Source organism: Cetorhinus maximus, chromosome 6 (genome assembly GCF_964194155.1).
Source record: "Cetorhinus maximus chromosome 6, sCetMax3.hap1.1, whole genome shotgun sequence".
NCBI classification, from domain to species: domain Eukaryota; kingdom Metazoa; phylum Chordata; class Chondrichthyes; order Lamniformes; family Cetorhinidae; genus Cetorhinus; species Cetorhinus maximus.
This window is the reverse complement of record NC_135884.1, coordinates 122,377,329-122,397,108: the sequence shown is the minus strand read 5'-3', so window position 1 is coordinate 122,397,108 and position 19,780 is coordinate 122,377,329. Positions and strand designations below refer to the sequence as shown.

At 40.5% G+C, this 19,780-nt stretch overlaps 1 protein-coding gene across 2 annotated transcripts in view; it reads left to right on the top strand.

Annotated features, from left to right (window-relative positions):
- Positions 1-5,083: 5,083 nt before the first annotated feature.
- cep89 (centrosomal protein 89) overlaps positions 5,084-19,780 on the top strand; it is a 146,457-nt gene continuing 131,760 nt past the window's right edge. For both annotated transcript variants that reach the window (XM_078544414.1, XM_078544413.1), the window contains exons 1-4: positions 5,084-5,238; positions 14,874-14,980; positions 16,029-16,202; positions 18,780-18,987. In XM_078544414.1, coding sequence (XP_078400540.1) covers positions 5,200-5,238; positions 14,874-14,980; positions 16,029-16,202; positions 18,780-18,987 — 528 coding nt within the window. In that variant the 5' untranslated portion in view covers positions 5,084-5,199. The remainder of the gene's footprint in view (positions 5,239-14,873; positions 14,981-16,028; positions 16,203-18,779; positions 18,988-19,780) is intronic.

Below are 19,780 nucleotides of genomic sequence, written 5' to 3'. Positions count from 1 at the left end.
AGTGCTTATTAACTCCCTTGGAGTACCCCCTTTTCTCTCTCTTTCTCTCTCTTCAGCACAAGCAGCTCTTGTAACTTAGATCAATTATACAAGGTAATAGTAACCATCAGCCCTTTCTTTTCCTTATCCTTTTAGTTCTACCCACCACTGTTTTTGTTCTCTGGGTATTCCCTGTGGATTCCACCCCTCCTTCTGCATTTTTGTAATTAGGTTTGACTGCTGTTCCGCTATGAACCTCGTAATGGAGTCCGCAGGTCCCCAGTCGAGTTTCATAGTGCTATTCTGTTTCCTTGATGGCATTCTGTTCTTATCCCCATCTATCTCTGCGCGGTGCATTCGCACGGCCCTAACAACTTGGTTACTTCCGGTATGTGTGGTTTCACTTATTGCACTGGCGTCTGGTCTCCATGCGCGGCTTTGGCTAAGGTTATATTTCAAACCATAACCCGCCAGCACATCTCCGCCTCCTCTTAACTGGGGTCTGGTCTTCCTGCGCGGCTTTGGCACTGCTAGCCCACCTTCACGGCTCTGCCTCCTACCCTGGCGCCTCCTATCTCCTGTCCGGAGTCCTCCTCCCGATTCTTTGATACTTGACTGGACCGTTCTCAGGTAGGCTTACTGTACTAACTACGGGTGGTAAATAAATACACTCACCCACTTTGCAGAGCTGTCCCGAGGATCCGATCCAAGTATCCTGCCGACTACGCCAAACTCTTGTGGTCACTTTGACAAATGGACCACAGGAGTCTCAGGTACAGGTCACGATCATTTATTCGAGCAATTGCAAGGAGAGAACCATCCCAATGCAGCTTGAGACAGCACTCTGCTAAACTACAAATGTTCACCATATTTATACATTATTAATCACGTACAAGAACAGTTTCCAGATTCCGATCTCGTTAACATATAGATTTACATTAAACAGACATCTCTCTAGTAACAAAGGTACCAAGGTACAGGCATCATCTGTCCCTATTTTCACCCCCGGCGGAGACCTTCCCTCCCACCTCAACTAGGACCATCTGTTCTTTCCCTATCTGCTATAAACAGACCCAATCTTGGTTGTTTTTCAACCTAAGGCTCCAGTCTGACTCCTAAGACACCCAATCTATCATATTTGCATTCCTTTCTGTTCGGCCTGGCCTTGCTGATGGTCACAGGCTCTGAGGGTGTGCAAGGTTCAGATTCCTCTCTGTCCAGCCTGGCCTTTAACTGTACTTGTAGGCACTGGCTGCTTGGATATTTTAAGCGGTCCATTCCCTTTCAATAAGTTCTTAATGTACCCCTATATTCCCCCCTAACAATACTCAGGAACGGTAATTGAGAAATCTGGGACATTGGCTTTAAGGTATGATTCTGAGTGCGGCTTTATCAGGCTGTTGCTTGACTCATCTGTGGGACAGCTCTTCTGGCACCCCCACTGCTGCCATTACCCGCTGAGCTTTTGACTTTTATATTGGTTTTTCAGATTCAACCATCTGGTCAGAAATTCATCCTCCTGGGCTGTAATCCATTTCCCTGCCACCCCTGAATCTTATGGTGACCTCCAATTATGCCACAGTTTTTCTGCCGACCGCCTGGTTCTTTCCTACGGAAATACCTCCAGCAACGCATTCTCCGACACTCTACCCTTCAAATAGCTTCTGATTCACTCACCCTCTGCACTGATCTCCAACCCGGGACATCCATTTCTCGATGCAACTTTATCCCATCATGGGATCTCTGACTATCTTTGGACAGCGTCCTATTGTCTCCTCTCTATTCCCTGTTTAGTACCAGGACATGTCTATCACAATCTTGTTATGTAACAATACCTATGTAATTTGAGATTCCTCGTTTCCATTCGCCTATATGCTCAAGACCCAAGCCAAAGACTTCGACTTTCCCCATTTTTTTCTTTTCTTTACCTGTCTTTAGACCCCTTTCTCCTGCCATTATGCATCCTGTTATTTCTCCCTTCTCAGGCTCTCTAATCTCCCAAATCCCTACTCCAACACTTCAGTACTCCTCAAACTTTCTACTCTCCCGCCATTGTCCCAGACTTGACTCCCTCTTAGATAATCTTAAAGCTTCCCTGAATGGAACATAGGATAGGCATTTATCCCCTCAAACCTGCTCTGCCATTCAATGAGATCATAGCTAATCTGCGATCTAATTCCATATACCTGCATTTGTCCCTTAGCCCTTGATACCTTTGGCTAACAAAAATCTATCATTCTTAGGTTTAAAATGAGCAATTGATCTAGCATTAGTTGCTAATTGCAGAAGAAAGTTTCAGGGTGACCAAGTCTATAAATTAAGGGGCACAGGGATGGGGGTGGGGGGGGGGGGTAAGGGGGGGGTGTGGTGCTGGGGAAGCTGCGAGAGCAGGGGGGACAGGCAAACCTTTTAAAAGCTGTTGGAGGGTGTGTGGAGGGGTTAGACCTTGACAGTGGGTCTACCATTGCGGCCATGCAAGCTGGGATGCAGGACAAATGGCCAAATTAGTAAAGAAGTGCTTCTTAATTTCACTCCTGATAAGTCTAGCTGTAACTTTCTGACGATGCTCCATAGCCCTAGATTCCCAAATTAGTGAAACTAATTTACCCCAAACTATCCTATCCGTCCTCCTTGATATCTTGAAAATTTCCATCAAATCATCCCTTAACCTTCAGGATTCCAAGGAATACAATCCTAGTCTCCTGCTAGTTTAACTTTGGGGTCTGACTAGGTATCATTCTAGTAAATCTACACTGCATGCTCTTCAAGGCCAAATATACCCTTCCTCGGGTGTCGTGCCCAGAACTGCTCACAGTACTCAGAGGGTGGTATAACCAGAGCTTTGAATAGCTGGAACGTGACTTCAAGTCCCTTGTATTCTATTCCTTTAGATTATTAAAGCCAATATTCCATTAGCGTTATAGATTATTTTTTGTACCTCTTCATGGCATTTTTATAATCTGTGAACCCGGACCCCCAGGTTTCTTTGGGCCCCACTGTTTCTAGCTTTTCACTAAAGTACCCTGTTCTATCCTTTTTAGGTTCAAATTGGATTACCTCACATTTGCCTACATTAAAATCCATTTGCCACAATATTGCTCTTTCACTTAATCTATCAATATATTTTAATTTGTAATTTTACATCTATCTACACTGCTTACAATACTGCCTATCTTTGTACCTTTGGTAAATCTGGTTGTGTGGCTTTCTATTCTATCATCTAAGTCATGAACAAATAGCGACTAGTTGAGGCCTCAACACAGATCCTTGCAGGACATCATGAATCACATCCTCCCATTTAGAGTACCTGCCCATTATCCATGCTCTGTCTCCTGGCACTTAACCAATTTCCTAACCAGGTCAATAATTTGCTTTCAATTCCATGAACTTCAACTTTAGCTAACAATCTCTCATCAGGGACTTTCAAATGCCTTCTAGAAGTCTTTATAAGTAACATCCATAGACATGCCCCAGTTCATTAGTTTAATCACCTCTCAAAAAAATTGATTTGTCAGGCATGATTCCCCTTTGCAATTTATGTTGCCTTTCTCTGATCAGCTGAAAAGGTTCAAGCTGTTGAGTCACTCTATCCTTATTAATAGGCTAGTAATTTCCCAATAACAGATGCAAGGATACCTGGTCTATAATTCTATTTTCCCTTTCTCATCTTTCTTAAATAGCAGAGTAACATATACAACTTTCCAATCTAAAGGAATGATTCCTGAATCCAGAGAGCTTTCCAGGATTACAGTTAGGCCATCTGCAATGTTCTCACCTTCTTCTTGGGGATGTCCGGCAGGCAGACCTCTTCCTCTGCCGTGAGCACTTATACAAAGTAATTATTTAACATATCTGCCATTTTATTTTCATTTCTTGCAGGTTTCTTTTCATGCACCCCTATCTGCTTTGACATCCTTTGCTGCTCTTTTTCCAGGATCGGTGCTATTTTTGCATGCTTTATCTTTTCATTTTATGACATCTTTTACTCCTTTAGTTGTTTTAGGCTGTCTCTTGGCAAGTATAACTCTTGTCCTTTAGGGACATAAAATGGTTCTGTATCACAGATTCTTTTTTGAACCCCTTCCACTGATCTACTGTCATTTTACCCATTTAAGGATTTGCTGTTTCCTGTGGGACAAACCATTGTTTCATCACATTGAAATTAGCCTTGCCTAAAGGTAGAATCTTATTAGCCATTTCTCTCTTGGTGTCCCCTAAGGCACTCATCACTGCCTCATTACAGAGAGCAACTCCAGCCGTTCTCTTGTGGACCCTTCCCACCCAACACCCTTGATAGGGACTAATCTTATCAATTTCCTTCCCCTCCCATTCAAACCCCCCCACCCCTGCTTTTGTGGTCTCAACGAGCAGATCAGCGATCACCATCCCTCTCCGCACCTCCCTCCAGGATGTTTGTTCACCTTTTTATTACCTGCAAGTCGTTCTTCAAAGTCTATCTTTGTCTTTCTCATCTAACTTATTCCAGGCATTTACGAAGACCTTATCAACAATCATAATACACAATCCTTGGAAATACCGAACTAATGGTCACCATATTAAACAAGTTAACAAGCTGTAGTAATTATAGCTCTGATAAACATAGGACTGTAGCTTTAAGAATAATCCTGTGTTGTAAGATCACATGATCTGTATAAGCCAATGAGTTAACCACATGGGGAACCTCTTGGGGGAAGAGTTCTTCTCTAGTTATAGAGTTTGATGGACACTTGTAGTTGCTGCTGTCTTGCAAATAATGTTAAACATGTCCACCAGGAAAAGTTGCCTGGCAAACCAACTTTATAACACAGGCACTGCTCTCAGATAGTCCAAGGGCCCGGCCTTGACTCTGTCTCCCTGCATGGCAAACTCAGGAAGGCAACAGAGGGAGATGAGTAACAAAATAAGAAGCCACGTTCCTTGGTTCACGAGCCTCCCCAATACAAGCCAATCGTTATGAAGAGTGGGCGGGGCGTCTCCTTCTCCAATCACAAAGAAGGACCTAGATTTCAAACGGCCCCCTGTTGCTAAGATAATCAACGCCCACTGCGATTGGATGGCGTTGCCTCCCCTGACCCAATGGAATGAGATTTTGTTTAGGGGTAGCCGCGGGCGCAAAGCGTCCCTGGGAGGGGTTTGGTGGGAGATCTTATTTTGTTTTGTAAATATTGTTTTACCGGTGAGTTTACCACAGAGGACCCGAGTTTTCAACTGCAAATCAAAATGCCATTCAGGGGCGGAAGAAAGGATAAAATGGCGTTTGTAAGTGGGATCGTATTACTCCTCACTCAGTTTAACATAATGGATATGTTTCATGACAACGTCGTTGCCAATAGCTGTTTCTAACTTAAACACAGTCACTCCGGATAGTATTATAATTGGGTGCTGTAGATTTTATTCAATCGTAATAGTTTCTCTCATTCAGGAATCTTCATGACCAGATAAGTAAATTCGAGACAGGATCCAATATCAATGGAAATTGAAAATATATATTTCTCTTGCGTTATAGGAATTAGCACAATTTGCATTGCATGATTATGAGATTGTCTTGGAGCAATGAAAGCTCAGCTTAGTAACACAACACGAGAACGTGTTGGTCTAAAGTGGATGGAATTGGGTCAGAGTGAGTTGGGTGCTGAGAATTACTTCAAAACTGCTGTTGTCAACCCCTCTCAAAAAAAGAACAGCCCTTGACCCCTCTGTTTTTAAATACCATCCCCAACTTCCCTTTTCTCCCCAAAGTCCTTGAAATGTTGCCTCCCAAATTCATGCCCATCTTTCCCAGAACTCCATGTTCGAATCCCTCCAGTGTGGTTTTCGAGTGTGCCACAGAGCTGAAGCAACTTGTATCAAAGCCACTAATTGCATCCTTTGTGATTGTGACAAAGATAAACTATCTCCTCATCCTTCTCAACCTGTCAGCAGCTTTTAACATGCTTAGAGGGGAGGTGGTAGCATAGTGGTATTGTCACTGGGGACCTGGGTTTGAATCCCACCATGACAGATGATGAAATTTGAACTCAATTAAAAATCTGGAATTAAAGTCTAATGATGTCCATGAAACCATTGTCGATTGTCACAAAAAACCCATCTAGTTCACTAATGTCCTTCAGGGAAGGAAATCTGCTGTCCTTACCTTGCCTGGCCTGCATGTGACTCCAGACCTACAGCAATGTGGTTGACTCTTAAAAACCCCCTGAAATGGCATTCAGTTGTATCAAACCGCTTTTTAAAAAAAAGATTAACCACACCATCTTCCTCCAACGCCTCTCTGCCCTTATTCAGTTGGATGGGCATGCACTCACTTGTTTCCATATCTAATTGTAGCCAGAGAACCACTTGCCACCCACATTGTTACCTCTGCTGTCACCCAAGGATACCTCCTTGACCTCCTCCTATTTCTTATCTACATACTGCCCCTTGGTGACATCACCTGAAAACACAGCCTAAGTTTCCACATGTAGACCGACAATACCCAACTCTACCTTGCCACCACTTCTTTCGACCCCTCCATTGTCTCTAAATCGTCAGACTGCTTATCTGACATCTAATACTGGATAAGCAGAAATTTCTTCCAATTTCTTCAAAGCCATTGTCTTTGGTTCTTGTTCCAAACTCCATACCCCAGCTGCCAGCTTCATCCCTCTCGCTGGCAACTGCCTGAGGCTGAACTAGGCTGTTTGCAACCTTGATGGCATATTATAGCCGAGATGAGCTTCCGACCACATATCCACACTAACACCAAAAACGTCTATTTCCATCTCTGTAATGTCGCCTGACTCAGCCCCACCTCATCTCATCTGTTCAAACCCTCATCCATGCCTTTATTACCTCTAGATTTGACTATCCAACGTACTCCTGGCTGGCCTCCCATGTTCTACCCTCCAGAAACATGACACCCAAAACCCTGAAGCTTGAGTCCTAACTCTCACCAAATACTGTTCGCCCATCAGCCCTGTGCTTGCTGACTCCTATTAGCTCCTGGTTAAGCAGCGTCTCTATTTTAAAACACTTTGTTGCCAACGCAAGATGGCCACCAATACCCAACTATGCACGCGCAGAATTCCAATTATGCCATACCAGTGGGGCTGGTGGGACAATGTAACAGGGATCCAGGGTCAGGGAAATAATAGTTTGGTATCGGTAGTGGAGTTATGGTCTGGAAGGAGATGGGAGTTGGTTAACAATTGTCCTCAGGCAATTAGGCCTTTCCATCATAAAACTGCCTTCTCAGCAGGGTTAGAACAGGATTAGACATGGAGAGCTATAAATTCAAGAAAAATAGATCAATGGGTAAAGGGAGTATGGAAACTCAGATGAGATCCCTCGCATGGACACAAAACCCACTCCCCTTGCCTGGAAAAACTCCCCACTCCCCGCCTCCCAAAGGTCTGGGCTGTGTGGGGGGTATGGAAGACCCTGGGAAAGGTTGTGATATCAGTGTTGCTGCTGGAGGGAAGTACGCAGTCAGGAACTCAAAGACAGTCAAAGAAATCTGTGCTTCCTGGTTTCCCAACCATAACCCCTCCCTATGCTACTAACTCCCACCCATAGTAAAACGCTAGAACTGCACATGCACGGCGTTGGCAACAAACACAGCTATTTTAAAATTATAATCCTTTCCACGTTTTGCCCCTGCCTATCTCTGTACTCTCTTCCAACTACATCACCCTCTGAGGTACCTGCACTCCTCAAATTTTGGGCTCTTGAGCTTCCCTGATTTCATTTGCTCCACCATAAGTGGCTGTGCCTTCTCATGCCAAGGCCCAAAGCTGTGTAATTCCCTCTCTATGCCTCTATGTTTCTTTTTTAAGATGCTCCTTAAAGGCACACTTCATTTGCCCTTATATAATCATATGCAAATCAAGTTAAATTTTGCTTTATAATGCACACTTGAAGCACCTTGGAATGTTTCGTTATGTTAAACATGCATTATGAGTACCAGTTGTTTTTGAGTTATTTAGAGTGCATGGTTGCAATTTAGGATGTTCCTAGATTCAAGAGCTAATTGTCAAGAATTGTATGAGGGCAGTACTGGATGGTTAGAGTCTTAAAAGGTGTACCGTTTCAGGTTTAGATAGTTAAATTCACCATCAAAACTGTGAATATGGGAGTGATGAGCTTAGAGAATCAACTGATGACGGGCACAATATTCTTAGCGTGGGTAGCTGTGGATCTGCAAAGTAGAATGTATTGGTGTGAAATATCAGATGGTTAAAGGGAGGAAAGCTTGAGAACTAGCTGATGACCTTGTTTATCCATCAATACAACCATTGGGAATTTGAGGCTCAGATCAGACTAGCTCTGTTGATGCTGCTTGTCAGTCAGTGCAGTATGTGGGCTCATTTGGAGATGCCAGTTATATTGTACTGTCTAGAAATTTAGTTGCTGTGGAAAGATGCTCTGTGGTCTGCCTACCTTTGCGTTACTTTCTCCTTTTACAGTTTCCTATCTTTTTCTGTTAGCTTTTTATTCTCTTATTGGTGCTATTCTCACAGACTCCCTTATCCTTTTCCTCCCTTTGCTATACTCTTGTTTTATTGTTACTCTTGTTCTTTACTCTTGTTTTATTTATCATTCTTTCTGTGTCTTTGTGTCTCCCTTTCTCTCTTTCTCAGTTTATTTCTCCAGCCTTCCAACACTAGCCCACTTCTTGTTCCCATTCCACCAGTGGTGGCTATATCTTCAACCACCTCCACCCACTAAAACTTTCAAACTCAGCACCCCTAGATTAACATTTTCTCCTTGCTTTCAAAGACTTTCTTAAGACCCTGATTTTTGGGCATGCTTTTGTTTCCGCCTTACTCTCGCCGTCTCCTTTCATCCCCTGCTTGCCATCATCGTATAAGTACTGAGATGTTTCTCTGTGTGTAATAATTGTTTGGGAACTGAAAGTTGTTCTTTTCTCTGCACTTGGTAAAATCTCTATATTAGAGATTAGAGGGATGAGTTGTGAGTAACAACTAGGTAAATGCAAGATTAATAATTAGTAAATCCATAAAATATGTACAGAATATTAATAAAAGGTATTTGGTGAATATTTTCCCCTTTCCTATACTTTCACTAAGGAGAATTAGGTTTGATATTTACCATTCTTGTCTGAGATTTATAAGATGCCAAACTGACTCAACTTTGTTATCTCCCCAATCCAAATTGTATTAACAGTTCCACAAACCTAAATTAATTTCAGCTGGAAAGCAGTATAACATTACATGTCAACCTTCATGGATGAAATTGGATGCAGATGCATCAACTAATGCTATTTTGTTTAACAACATCTCTTATAATGAGACTATTAAAATCACGTTTGAAGCATTGAGACTTACGATAAGTATTTGCCCTTTACGTCTGTCAGAATATTTCAGCCTTAACTGGAATTTTGCTTACTGACAGAACTAATGTCTACATTTGCAACATGGTTAAGTGTGCACTTTATATTCAACATGTAGCTGACTAATTTCAGCATTCAGCTATTACTTTGAGATAGGAACATAATGTACATGAACTCTTTATTTTAGTAGAATGGCTGCTGTAGCATTGCTTTCCTCTGGGGTGCCTAGCTTCTTATTTTGAGATGTTCTTGGTGAATCATTGTCACCTCCTTGGTACTTGCCTCCTTTCTTTGGTCGTTGTCTTGTCCTAGTATCTAATCTGCATGTACATTATCTCTCTGTACAGTACATTGTTACTGTACATTTTCTGTGTATAAAGACTTAAGCTATTAACTAGAAATTGTGAAATAATTTACAAGTTTCATGTTTGATTAAACTCTTAAACAATCTCTGCATTTGCAGGTCTGCTTTCAAAATTCTTTACAACCTTTTAGTTATCTATTCTTTCTAGACAGTTTCCTAACATTTATTTAGAATATTCTTGGGATCGTTCTCCTGTATAAGATAGGGTGGGGGAAAGCATGGTTTTTATACCTTAAAGTCAGCTTAGCCAAGCATATTTATGAGATTTATCTTAGATAAATTAAGAGGATTCATTTAAAGTTGACTACCAAAGCCTAAAGCCACTATAATTGCTGGATGTCAAGTTAGTTTGCTGATGATCTGGTTCTACATGTAGCTAGTGCTTAATTCTTGACAGGGGTACTAGGTTGTGAACCCATTTGTCACCAAGACCCTTTTCTGTTTGGCAGCATCTGTGGAGAGAGAAACAGATTGGATATTTTGGTCGAATATGACTCCATATTCAACTCAAAACGTCAACTCTGTTTCTCTCTTCACAGATGCTGCCAGACATGATATGAATATTTTCAGCACTTTGTTTTTATTTAGTTTTCCAGCATCTGCAGTATTTTGCTTTAATCCTTTCCTGTTTGTTAGTTCTTCCATTGCACGAACATTTCAACATTAATCATTACCGTAACACTTGAGGGTTTGTATCCTGAGCTGAGAAGGATCTTTCTCCATTGACTTGTTTATAACACTGGATTTATGTGTTTTTAGTTCTATTTTTCCAGAATTTTAAAATTTTGCAGAATTCTAGAAATCATCCTTTGTTTTAGAGAATATCTATACTGTATTACAAATACGGAAGTAACTCTTTGGTTCATCAACAAGGATGGAACAATGGAGTCTTGTGCAGCAGCTAAGGAATTATGGGAAGACCTAGATAATATTTGAAAGTGGGTGGAACTGTGGCAGCTGAAATTCAATGCAAATAAATGCAACTTATGTTAGCACGTTGAAAGAAAAATTACTGAGATATTATTTAATTAACCAGGGAAGGGGATGAAAGAGATGCGGGAATTATATTAAACTTGTCTGACTATTTCTGGACATTGTAGATCAGCAATTAACAGCAGCGGAATGTTGAACTATATTGCCAAATCAGTTAAGTATGAGGTTGAGGCAGTCATGCTGAAATTGTATCGTGCTCTGTAATCCATCCTGCTCACTGAATGGCAAAGAAAACTTCCAATCCTTGGAAGCAGTGCAGAGAAGGGCCACAAGGCTGAGCCCTAGTTAGTGGGGTGGAAAGCTTAGAAACATTTAGATGGTTCAACCTTAAGGGAGGTGAATGAAATGGGACCTTATTGAAATATAGAAGATATGTAATAGATTGAAAAAAGTTAATCCTGTACAACTGATAAAAGACAAGTTCAAAGTTAATGTCAGAAAGCACTTCTTCACAGAGGGTGTGAGTAATACCTAGAATGCTGAGAAGCAAAATGTCAGCTGTCATTCAAAATAATTAGTTCCATGATAGGAAGATTATATGGGAGATAAACTAACTGAACCAAATGAGTTACTTCATCTGTTCATAACTTTGAAGAGCTGTCTATATTCAAACATTAAGGTAATGTCTGTCATTTGCATCCTTTTCCTTTAGTGCTTGGTAACTGGTGCATTTTCTTCTGGTAGTTTCTCTAAATTGGATTAGACTACAAGAGGAGGTGAGCAGGAAAGTAGCTATGGGTAACACCGAGTAGAGAGCCAAAGGAGCAGACAATGGAAGGCAGGAGTGATGAATTCATGAGCATGCTCATGCCTTTGTGCTCTGCATATGAATTCTTAATGTTTGGCTTTAAAATGTGGGCTGGAGTTTGATGTTGATGGACCTGGTGTATTTTGGGTCTTGGTTCCTTACTTTGATGGGCGAGGAGGGAAAATAATCTTTGAAGTGATTTGGAGGTGGAATGGGCATGTTTCTGGGAAAAATTCTTTTGTGAATTATTGAAGTTTGCTCTTCATGATATTGTGGTTTATTTTTAGTGGCATATTGTAAGTGTGCAACTGTCTTGTTGGCTATAATCTGAAGGTTTATTTTTGTAGAAAAAAATGATTGGGCTGTTACATTTCCTGCAGAGGATAAATCCATTTTGCAGAAGAGAAAGATTTCTATATCATATGACTAGGGAATCACAAAAGTAGAAAATAACCAGTTAGAAAGGAGAAATACAATTGATTTTGAGGAAGAAGAAATGGCACTTAGCCAATGAAAAAGAAGAGATTTCACTGGTATTCACAAATATCTACTTTAGCAAATGGTCATTTGAGACAATTTTTATATAGATATGTAAATAAAATATTTCTATGCAAACTTCAATTTAAGATGTGTATTTTTAATTTGAATAGTAACCAAAATTTTCTGTATAATATTTTTGTAATTTACAGTACAATTGATGCAGGTACCTGTATTTGACCAATGGATGCATGTTGGTTGTTTAGAATTGTGTCTTTAGCTAACCATCAAAAGAAGAGTAGAAAGTTGGTTACTATTTTACTGCAGAGTGACCTTTTAATGATTCTTAGTTGAGATTCCAACAAGTACCATTATCTAAATAGTAGTCCATTATTGTTGATAATTGCATAGGAAATATAAATCTATAGTACCTCTTCAATTGACTTTGTTGATTTCCATGACTTGAACATGAACATTTTTACTGCATGTTTTACTGAAATCAGCTGTTTAAACTATGAGTACAATGCTTGACTTGGTTCATCAATGACACTTTCATAAGACCATAAGACATAGGAGCAGAAATTAGGCCATTCGGCCCATCGAGTCTGTTCGGCCATTCAATCATGGCTGATAAGTTTCTCAACCCCATTCTCCCGCCTTCTCCCCGTAACCTTTGATCCCCTTACCAATCAAGAACCTATCTATCTTGGTCTTAAATACACTCAGTGACCTGGCCTCCACAGCCTTCCGTGGCAATGAATTCCATAGATTCACCACTCTCTGGCTAAAGAAGTTTCTCCTCATCTTTGTTCTAAAAGGTCTTCCCTTTACTATGAGGCTGTGCCCTCGCGTCCTAGTCTCTCCTACTAATGGAAGCATCTTCCCCACTTTTTTTTGTCTTGGGAGTTGCTGTAAGGAGGTCTTGTGGCACAGTGGGTAGAGCCCCTGCCTCTGAGCCAGAAGCTCCGGTTTGAAGTCCCTCTCCAGGACTTGATGGCCAAGGAAAGTGTGTTCATAACACAGCCAACCAGGTTCAACATCAACCTGTAAGTTCTTCCAACATATGCCATTGGCAGGCAGTAAGAGCGGGAGAGATTCCTGGTCAGCTATGTGATGGGAAGAAAATTAGAGCCTCTACCACTACTATTCATAGCTTTGGACTACAATATGCATGTAGAAGTGCATATTGCTACAGCAATTCAGACCCCTTGATGAGCCAGTTGCCTCAAATGGCTGGCCATTTGGTGTGGATCAGATTAGTGCCAACAGCACGTGGTTCAATCCCCTTTACTGGCTTGGGTAGATTCGGGATCTGCCTCCTTGTCTTGCCCGTGGTGGAGGTTGTGACGCTGTGGGTTGGACTTGCCTTTACAGCAAACTGAAGAAGAAGTTGCTGTAAGTCGGGTTCTGATAGTTGCCTCCTAAAAACATGCCAATGCTGTTGTTGCAAGGTCTCTACAATAAGCAGCTGTTTCAATAAGCTTAATGGTTTTCTGGGCTCTCAGCCAAGCCTTATTATGTATGCTTGGCTGAGAGCCCAGACAACTATCACTCTTGTTGAAACACAGGCACCCCAGAGAAAACAGTGCTTGATTTTACAGCTCAGGCTGTCTGATATCTGCTGTTAATTTCACAATGTTTATTTACACAACATTAGGTGATTTCAGGTATTTGTGGCTTTTGTTATTGATACTTTAAAGAGTCTGGATGATTGACACTTTTATTAGCTTGTAGTGAAATGACTTTTTTTCAACATAGGAGAAAGTTATGAATGAATTACTTTTTTTTCAAAGTTTTTATTTACACTTCCTACTATCACTATAGAGTTCATTGGTTCTAGACAGTGTATAGTGGGCCAATGGGCATGGAAGTGCCATAACTTGGCATGGGGCATGAGGGGCAATGGGGGTGTGGGTGGAAAGGCAGAGCTTGGTATAGGGGGCATGAGGGGCCATAGGGGTTGGTGGAAAGGTAGACCTTGGCTATAGGGGGCAAGCGGAGGACCTTTTCAACTTACCTTTTAAAAAGTCCCCTCATACAGACTAGGGTTCACGACTCCTCTAAGGGGCCATGGACCATGACCCTTTAAAAATCTGGCCCGACTGCATGAAAATTGCAGAGGAGTAGGAGATGCCTATCTCGGCAATGGAGCCAGCCGGGTCGGAAGTGCTGGATGTGGCCTTTTGACACCTTACTTAAGGAGAGATATACTTGCATTTGGAGGCAGTTCAGATGAGGTTCACTAGGCTGATTCTTGGGATGATGGTTTGTCTTATGAGGAAAGGCTGAGCAGGTTGTGCCTATACTCAATGGAGCTTAGAAGAACGACAGGTGATCTTATTGTAACATATAAGATTCTGAGGGGGCTTCACATGGTAGATGCTGAGAAGATGTTTTCTCTCGTGGGGAAATCTAGAGCTAGGGGACACAGTTTAAAAATAAGGGGTCTTCATCTTAAGCTGGAGATAAGGAGGAATCTCTTCTCTTAGAGGGGCGTTAGTGTTTAGAATTCTTGTCTCCAGTGAGTTAGACTGCATTTTGATGAGAGTCAAGGGTTATCAGGAGCAGGCAGGAAAGTGGAGTTAAGGCCACATTCATATCAGCCATGATATTATTGCATGGTGGAGCAGGCTTGTGGGCTGAATGGCCTGCTCCTGTTCTTATCCTGACTTGGAACTATATCGCCGTTCCCTCACTGTTGCAGGTCAGTCCTGGAACTCCCTTCCTAACAGCACTGTGGGTGCCTGTACAATACATGGACTACAAGGGTTCAAGAAGGCAGCACACCACCACCCTCTCAAGGGCAGTTAGGGATGGGCAATAAATGCTGGCCTAGCCAGCAACGCCCACATCTTGTGAACAAATATATATTAAAAAATTCTGTTAATATTGATCCAGTACTGTAACCTTAATTTCATTAGTTTTGCATATTTTCCCTGTATTTTTGTTGCCTTGACTAACCAAGCTTTTGACCATTTACCTAGAAACACATAGCTCATGGCTTGGTTCCTGCAGCCACCATAGCTCCCAGAGCTGCTGTACCCCGCACTCCTCCCCCTCGTAGCCCAGAGCCTTCTCCAGAGAGGCCAAGGTACACTGGATTCTCAGTTTTATTTATATTTTTGAATGCTTGTTGTCCTAAAAATATTAATCTAATAGACTTGGTTCACACAGGAGTTTCACCTAAAGTTTATGTTAATTATTTGTTCACTTTCAAAACTACATGTTTTTCAACCTCTTTTTACTATGCATGGTGATATTGCTGGCTTGTATTACAACATATTTATTTGATATCCTGGTCAATATATATCATTGCTAATTTATCTGAAATGACAATTTACTTGAAATTGATATGTGTTGTTTAGATTATATGAAAAATGTTTGTTAATTTGTTAGATACTGATGCTCATTTGGAGCATTTATAATATGAACATCTTAGTTGTTACCTGGGGGTCCGGTTAGCTCAGTTGGCTAGACTGCTAGCGTGTGATTCAGAATAACTTTAGATCCCGATTCTAAGGTAGACTTTGGACCTGCATCCTTGCCCTGTCCCATGGTAAAATCATGGCATAAGCTGTGGCTCAGCGACTCTCGAATAACTGAGGATGCTATCTGGAGAAGTTGTTGTAACCTGCTGATGTATATTGTACAGAAGCGTTGGAAAAATATCAATTCCTGGGTAGATTAACTTTTTATACTTCTAACAAATCTAAGGCATGGAAATTCTGTAAAAGAGAATGGAATCTTAGTAGAGATAGATAATTGTTAGCCAAATTTCACAATGAATTCTAAATTGTCATTGAGTGTTAGTTCCCTAATGGATCCTCACTATAAGAAAGTAGAGGAACTCACTGCTGAAGGGCGTTTTGAAGGACAGAGACAGTGGGGCTGGGAAACATAATTGTGATTGTCATTATCATCTGGTATGTTTCCAAGCTGGAAAGACTTCTTTGAATAACGGAAATCTGAGAGTAAAATGTGCAAGATTTCAGTTTGCAAAATGTATGAGTTTATAGAGCAAAAAAAATGCAACTTTTTGGCTAATCTTATAGAGATTTTAAAATTATCTTCTTTGAAAAATATTCAATTGTACAGTGTGTATTGTTTCTATTGTAAATTCAACTCATTTACTATTTCAGGTCAGCGTTGGCAGCGGTAATTTTAACCTCTTGCTTGACTGGTCATACAGTTGCCATTCCACAACCACATTTGACAGGGCTTCGTCAGAGGTCCTATTCTGAAAGTGATAGCACACATTCTGACCAAAGGAGCTTTCTTGAACCTTATGCCACTGTGGCTGACCTGGGGTTAAGGTATTGTACAGTTAATTCATTGCATCTTAATTGAGTGGTTTATTCAGTACAATTGTTACAAATGTCTGTGTTTTTTTAAAGAGAGGTGAGAAATCTGATTACCAGCTCAAAATATCCCCTATTCTTTATCCTCTTTGTCTTTTCAGGTTAAAATTAATCTCAACTATTTCCATCCTAATCCACACTGATGTGTGGAAACACAAATGTCCTCTTTTGTATCATGGTTTATTACGGTTGCTAGTTCTCATTATGTGTGCACAAATACACTCAAAACTGAACTATTTTTCCTGCTTTATTAATTGCTAGATCCTTGGAAACTCTTTGTTCCAAAACTGGTTTAACCTTGCAATATGTCAAGAGATACATATCCAGGGTCTCAATTGCTGATTCTGCCAATGTTCCTGGGGCCAGGGGAAGTACTTGCTTTTCATGTCAGTGTTGAATATCCACACCACTTCCGTGAATACGGGTGATTACCTGTCAAGGAGGTCAGAAAGTCTGGTGGAAGAGTGGTGCAATGAGGTGCGTAAGCTGGATCCCTCCCAGGAATCATCACATAACTGTTCCCAATGCCCCCTAGGGCTGCACACAAGCATTGTTTTGAAAAAGAAGTTCAAGTTCTTTTGCAGGGGTCCAGACCATAATTCTGACCTGGACTCCCAGATGGTCTGACTAGGCACTGATCCTTCTTTCGACTGAGTGGCAAGGGATGTTGGAACTCTGATGGTTAGTGTCCCTGGCCATGCTCTCACCCTATGCACCAAAGACTTTTTAAGGGATGGCCTGAGGATTTTTTTCCTTAAGACTGAGCTTGAATTGTAGTGTAAACCTTCGAGGTTCTTAGCTCACTGGTGTCCTGGGTCAGATTCCATTTTTACGTAAACTTTTGGGTGGAGCAGTTTCCTACGGAGTGTTAGTGCAAGAATTGAAATACATTAACGAAGGGATCAAGTATATACATCTCAGCAATAGGGTCCATACAAGTGAAATGCGCATATTTTTGGTCTTAGGTGTTATAAGAACTCCTTCAATTTGAGGAAACCTGTGTAACCAGCTGTGTTGTTCAATACTGAAATGTCATTTTGTTTGAAATCTAATGACATGGATGTACCAAGCTCCTTGGATTCCATGAAAAGATCTTATACTGAAGGCTTTAACTATTGTCATCCGCTGTTAGTCTCATGATTTGGAATATATTATAAGTCAAATCCTTGAGTCACTTCCTTGTCCTATTTTAACATTTGCTATCTAAATGCAAGTACTTGTGCATAATTTTAACCTAATCAGCCTAGCAGGAAATTGATAAAATCGGGCCGGTTTTACACTTCGCTTAATTTTACTTGCACTAAAGTTAATGGAAAGCAAAATCAGTTCATGTAAAACAGGCGCCTGGTCCAATCCTGTCAGTTTCCTATCATGTGGGTTAGTTTAAAATTATTTCAATTCTTAAATCCAATTCTTCTGTTTGTAAAATTAATTTTTCAATACCTTTTAAGTATCTTAAAAAATCTCTTCATTAGAAACAATTTCCTGTTATTCCCTCTCAATGTGTAACCTCTTATTGTCTGCATGAGCCTTCTTGTAACATTTCTGTCACGTGCTAGATTCCCATTCACTCCTATTTCTGCATTGAGCAAAAAAAACTTTCAACATTGAACTTTAGCCTAATCTTCAGTCTCAATGCTGTGTGCATTGAGTCTGCCTTGAGTTATCACCCGCTAGAATATTTCACTTATTGAACTTATCCTAGATATTAGATTTAAATATTTAAATGAGTGACCAGGCAGGAGAAGTACTTTTCATTTTGTGTTAGTGTACCGACGTAAGATTTAAAAAAAATTTCCAAAGAAAAAAAACCTGTTATCTGGGATTATTTCACCTCGATACTGTGTTTCACATTTGTTTCTCTCTATGAAGAAAGGCAATTTCTGGTTGTCTCTTTGCTAACATTTTTACAGGTTGGTAAGATAGACTCAAATAGCTGTTTTCCATATGAAGGAAATCAATTTGGCTAAGTGAGGGCTAAAATCCTCTTTTAATGAAAAACCGTAGAATGCATTTTTTCCTGTAATTAATTAGATTGCTTTCTCGAAAGTCACATATTTCAAACCAAACTTTTCCTTGATTCCTTTAGTGGGTAACTGATTACAAAGAACATATAGTTTTACATCGTCCAGGTAAGAGGAACCTCAACAGTAAGTTGGGTAGAACTGGAAGAATTTTTTTCAGTTACATAGGTGGAAGTACCTCAGGTTAACAGTAGTCCTTCCCTTGCTAATATACTCTCTTCAATGCATTTTTGCTTGCAACTGCTGAAATAAAAATAATCTCTTGAATACTTTATGTGCCATGGCTGAGAAGCTGATTAAAGCTACAACTTGCTTACTAGCTGAAGGATTCTTGTTGCATCATTTTTATTCAAAACTCTTGAAACTGACATATGATTCTGAATATCAAACTTTGGTATAGAATTCATTTTTGCATGTTATTTCCCAGTACATCTGTTAAGTACATTTTAAACAATTGTGGAAAATCTGTTACTGGTTTCCATCATTGATTTCTGTTCTCTTTGAAAAGGAATGAAAGGCAAAATATTGTTAGGGGCAGGCCTCAATTACCACTGCCTTCTGATTCTGATGAAGAATATCATGAAGAAGAAGAAGATGACTTAGACATGGAACAGTTGTCAGATAAAGCAGATCAATCACATTACTATGTTCTAGAAAAAGAGGAGGAAGTGGAAAATAAAGAGCCCATGTATGCTATCCCTTACAAGGAGAAACAGGTAAAGGTTTGCATTTGATATATTGTTGCATTTAAATTATATTGTGAAAAGTCAGCATCCTTTTCATGGTAAGGATGGTTTTGAATCTCAATATATAATTGAATACTGTAACACAGCTTTCAGTTTAGAAATGGGACAACCCTAAAATATCAGGAAGATATGTAATTCTGCAGAATTTCATAGTAAATCCTGGTGTTGCCCACCTTCACTTCTTCAAGTCCATGGGGAACTGAATTGAGCATATCTGGTGCACAGTGTTACGATCAAGTGAGAAGGGGTGAACCGGCTCTCCTCTATTCAACCTCCTTGGTTGGTAATAACAATGGTTTAAGTTTCTCTTTCAGGAGGATATGCCTTTTCCAAATCCAAATGTAATTAACTATTTAAGCTGTGAGCAATAAGAAGCCAATCAAACAAGGTTTTCTTGAGTCAAAGAAAGAGCAAATGTATTAACCACTAAACCCAAGGGAAAAAAAAATAAAAACGTGACGTCACACACAGGTATCAAAGGAAGTGAGGGTCTAATAAAAAAAGTTAAAAGGACGTACGGTTAAGTGTCCTGGAGGCATGGATTTTTAAACGTTGTGAGCTTTTAGGATTAGCTAGTTTCGTGAGTACGGTCAGATGGAGAAGATATTGCAATTATTATGTGATCTCGGTTCGCTGGTAGGTTTCTAGTAAAGTTGGCTTCTCAACAGGGTGATACACTTGTTCCCAAAAGAGAGAAAGGGAGAAAGCCCAGCTTTCAGCCTGTATTTTTTCTGCCAAAAACTTTCTTGCAATCCTCTCTCTG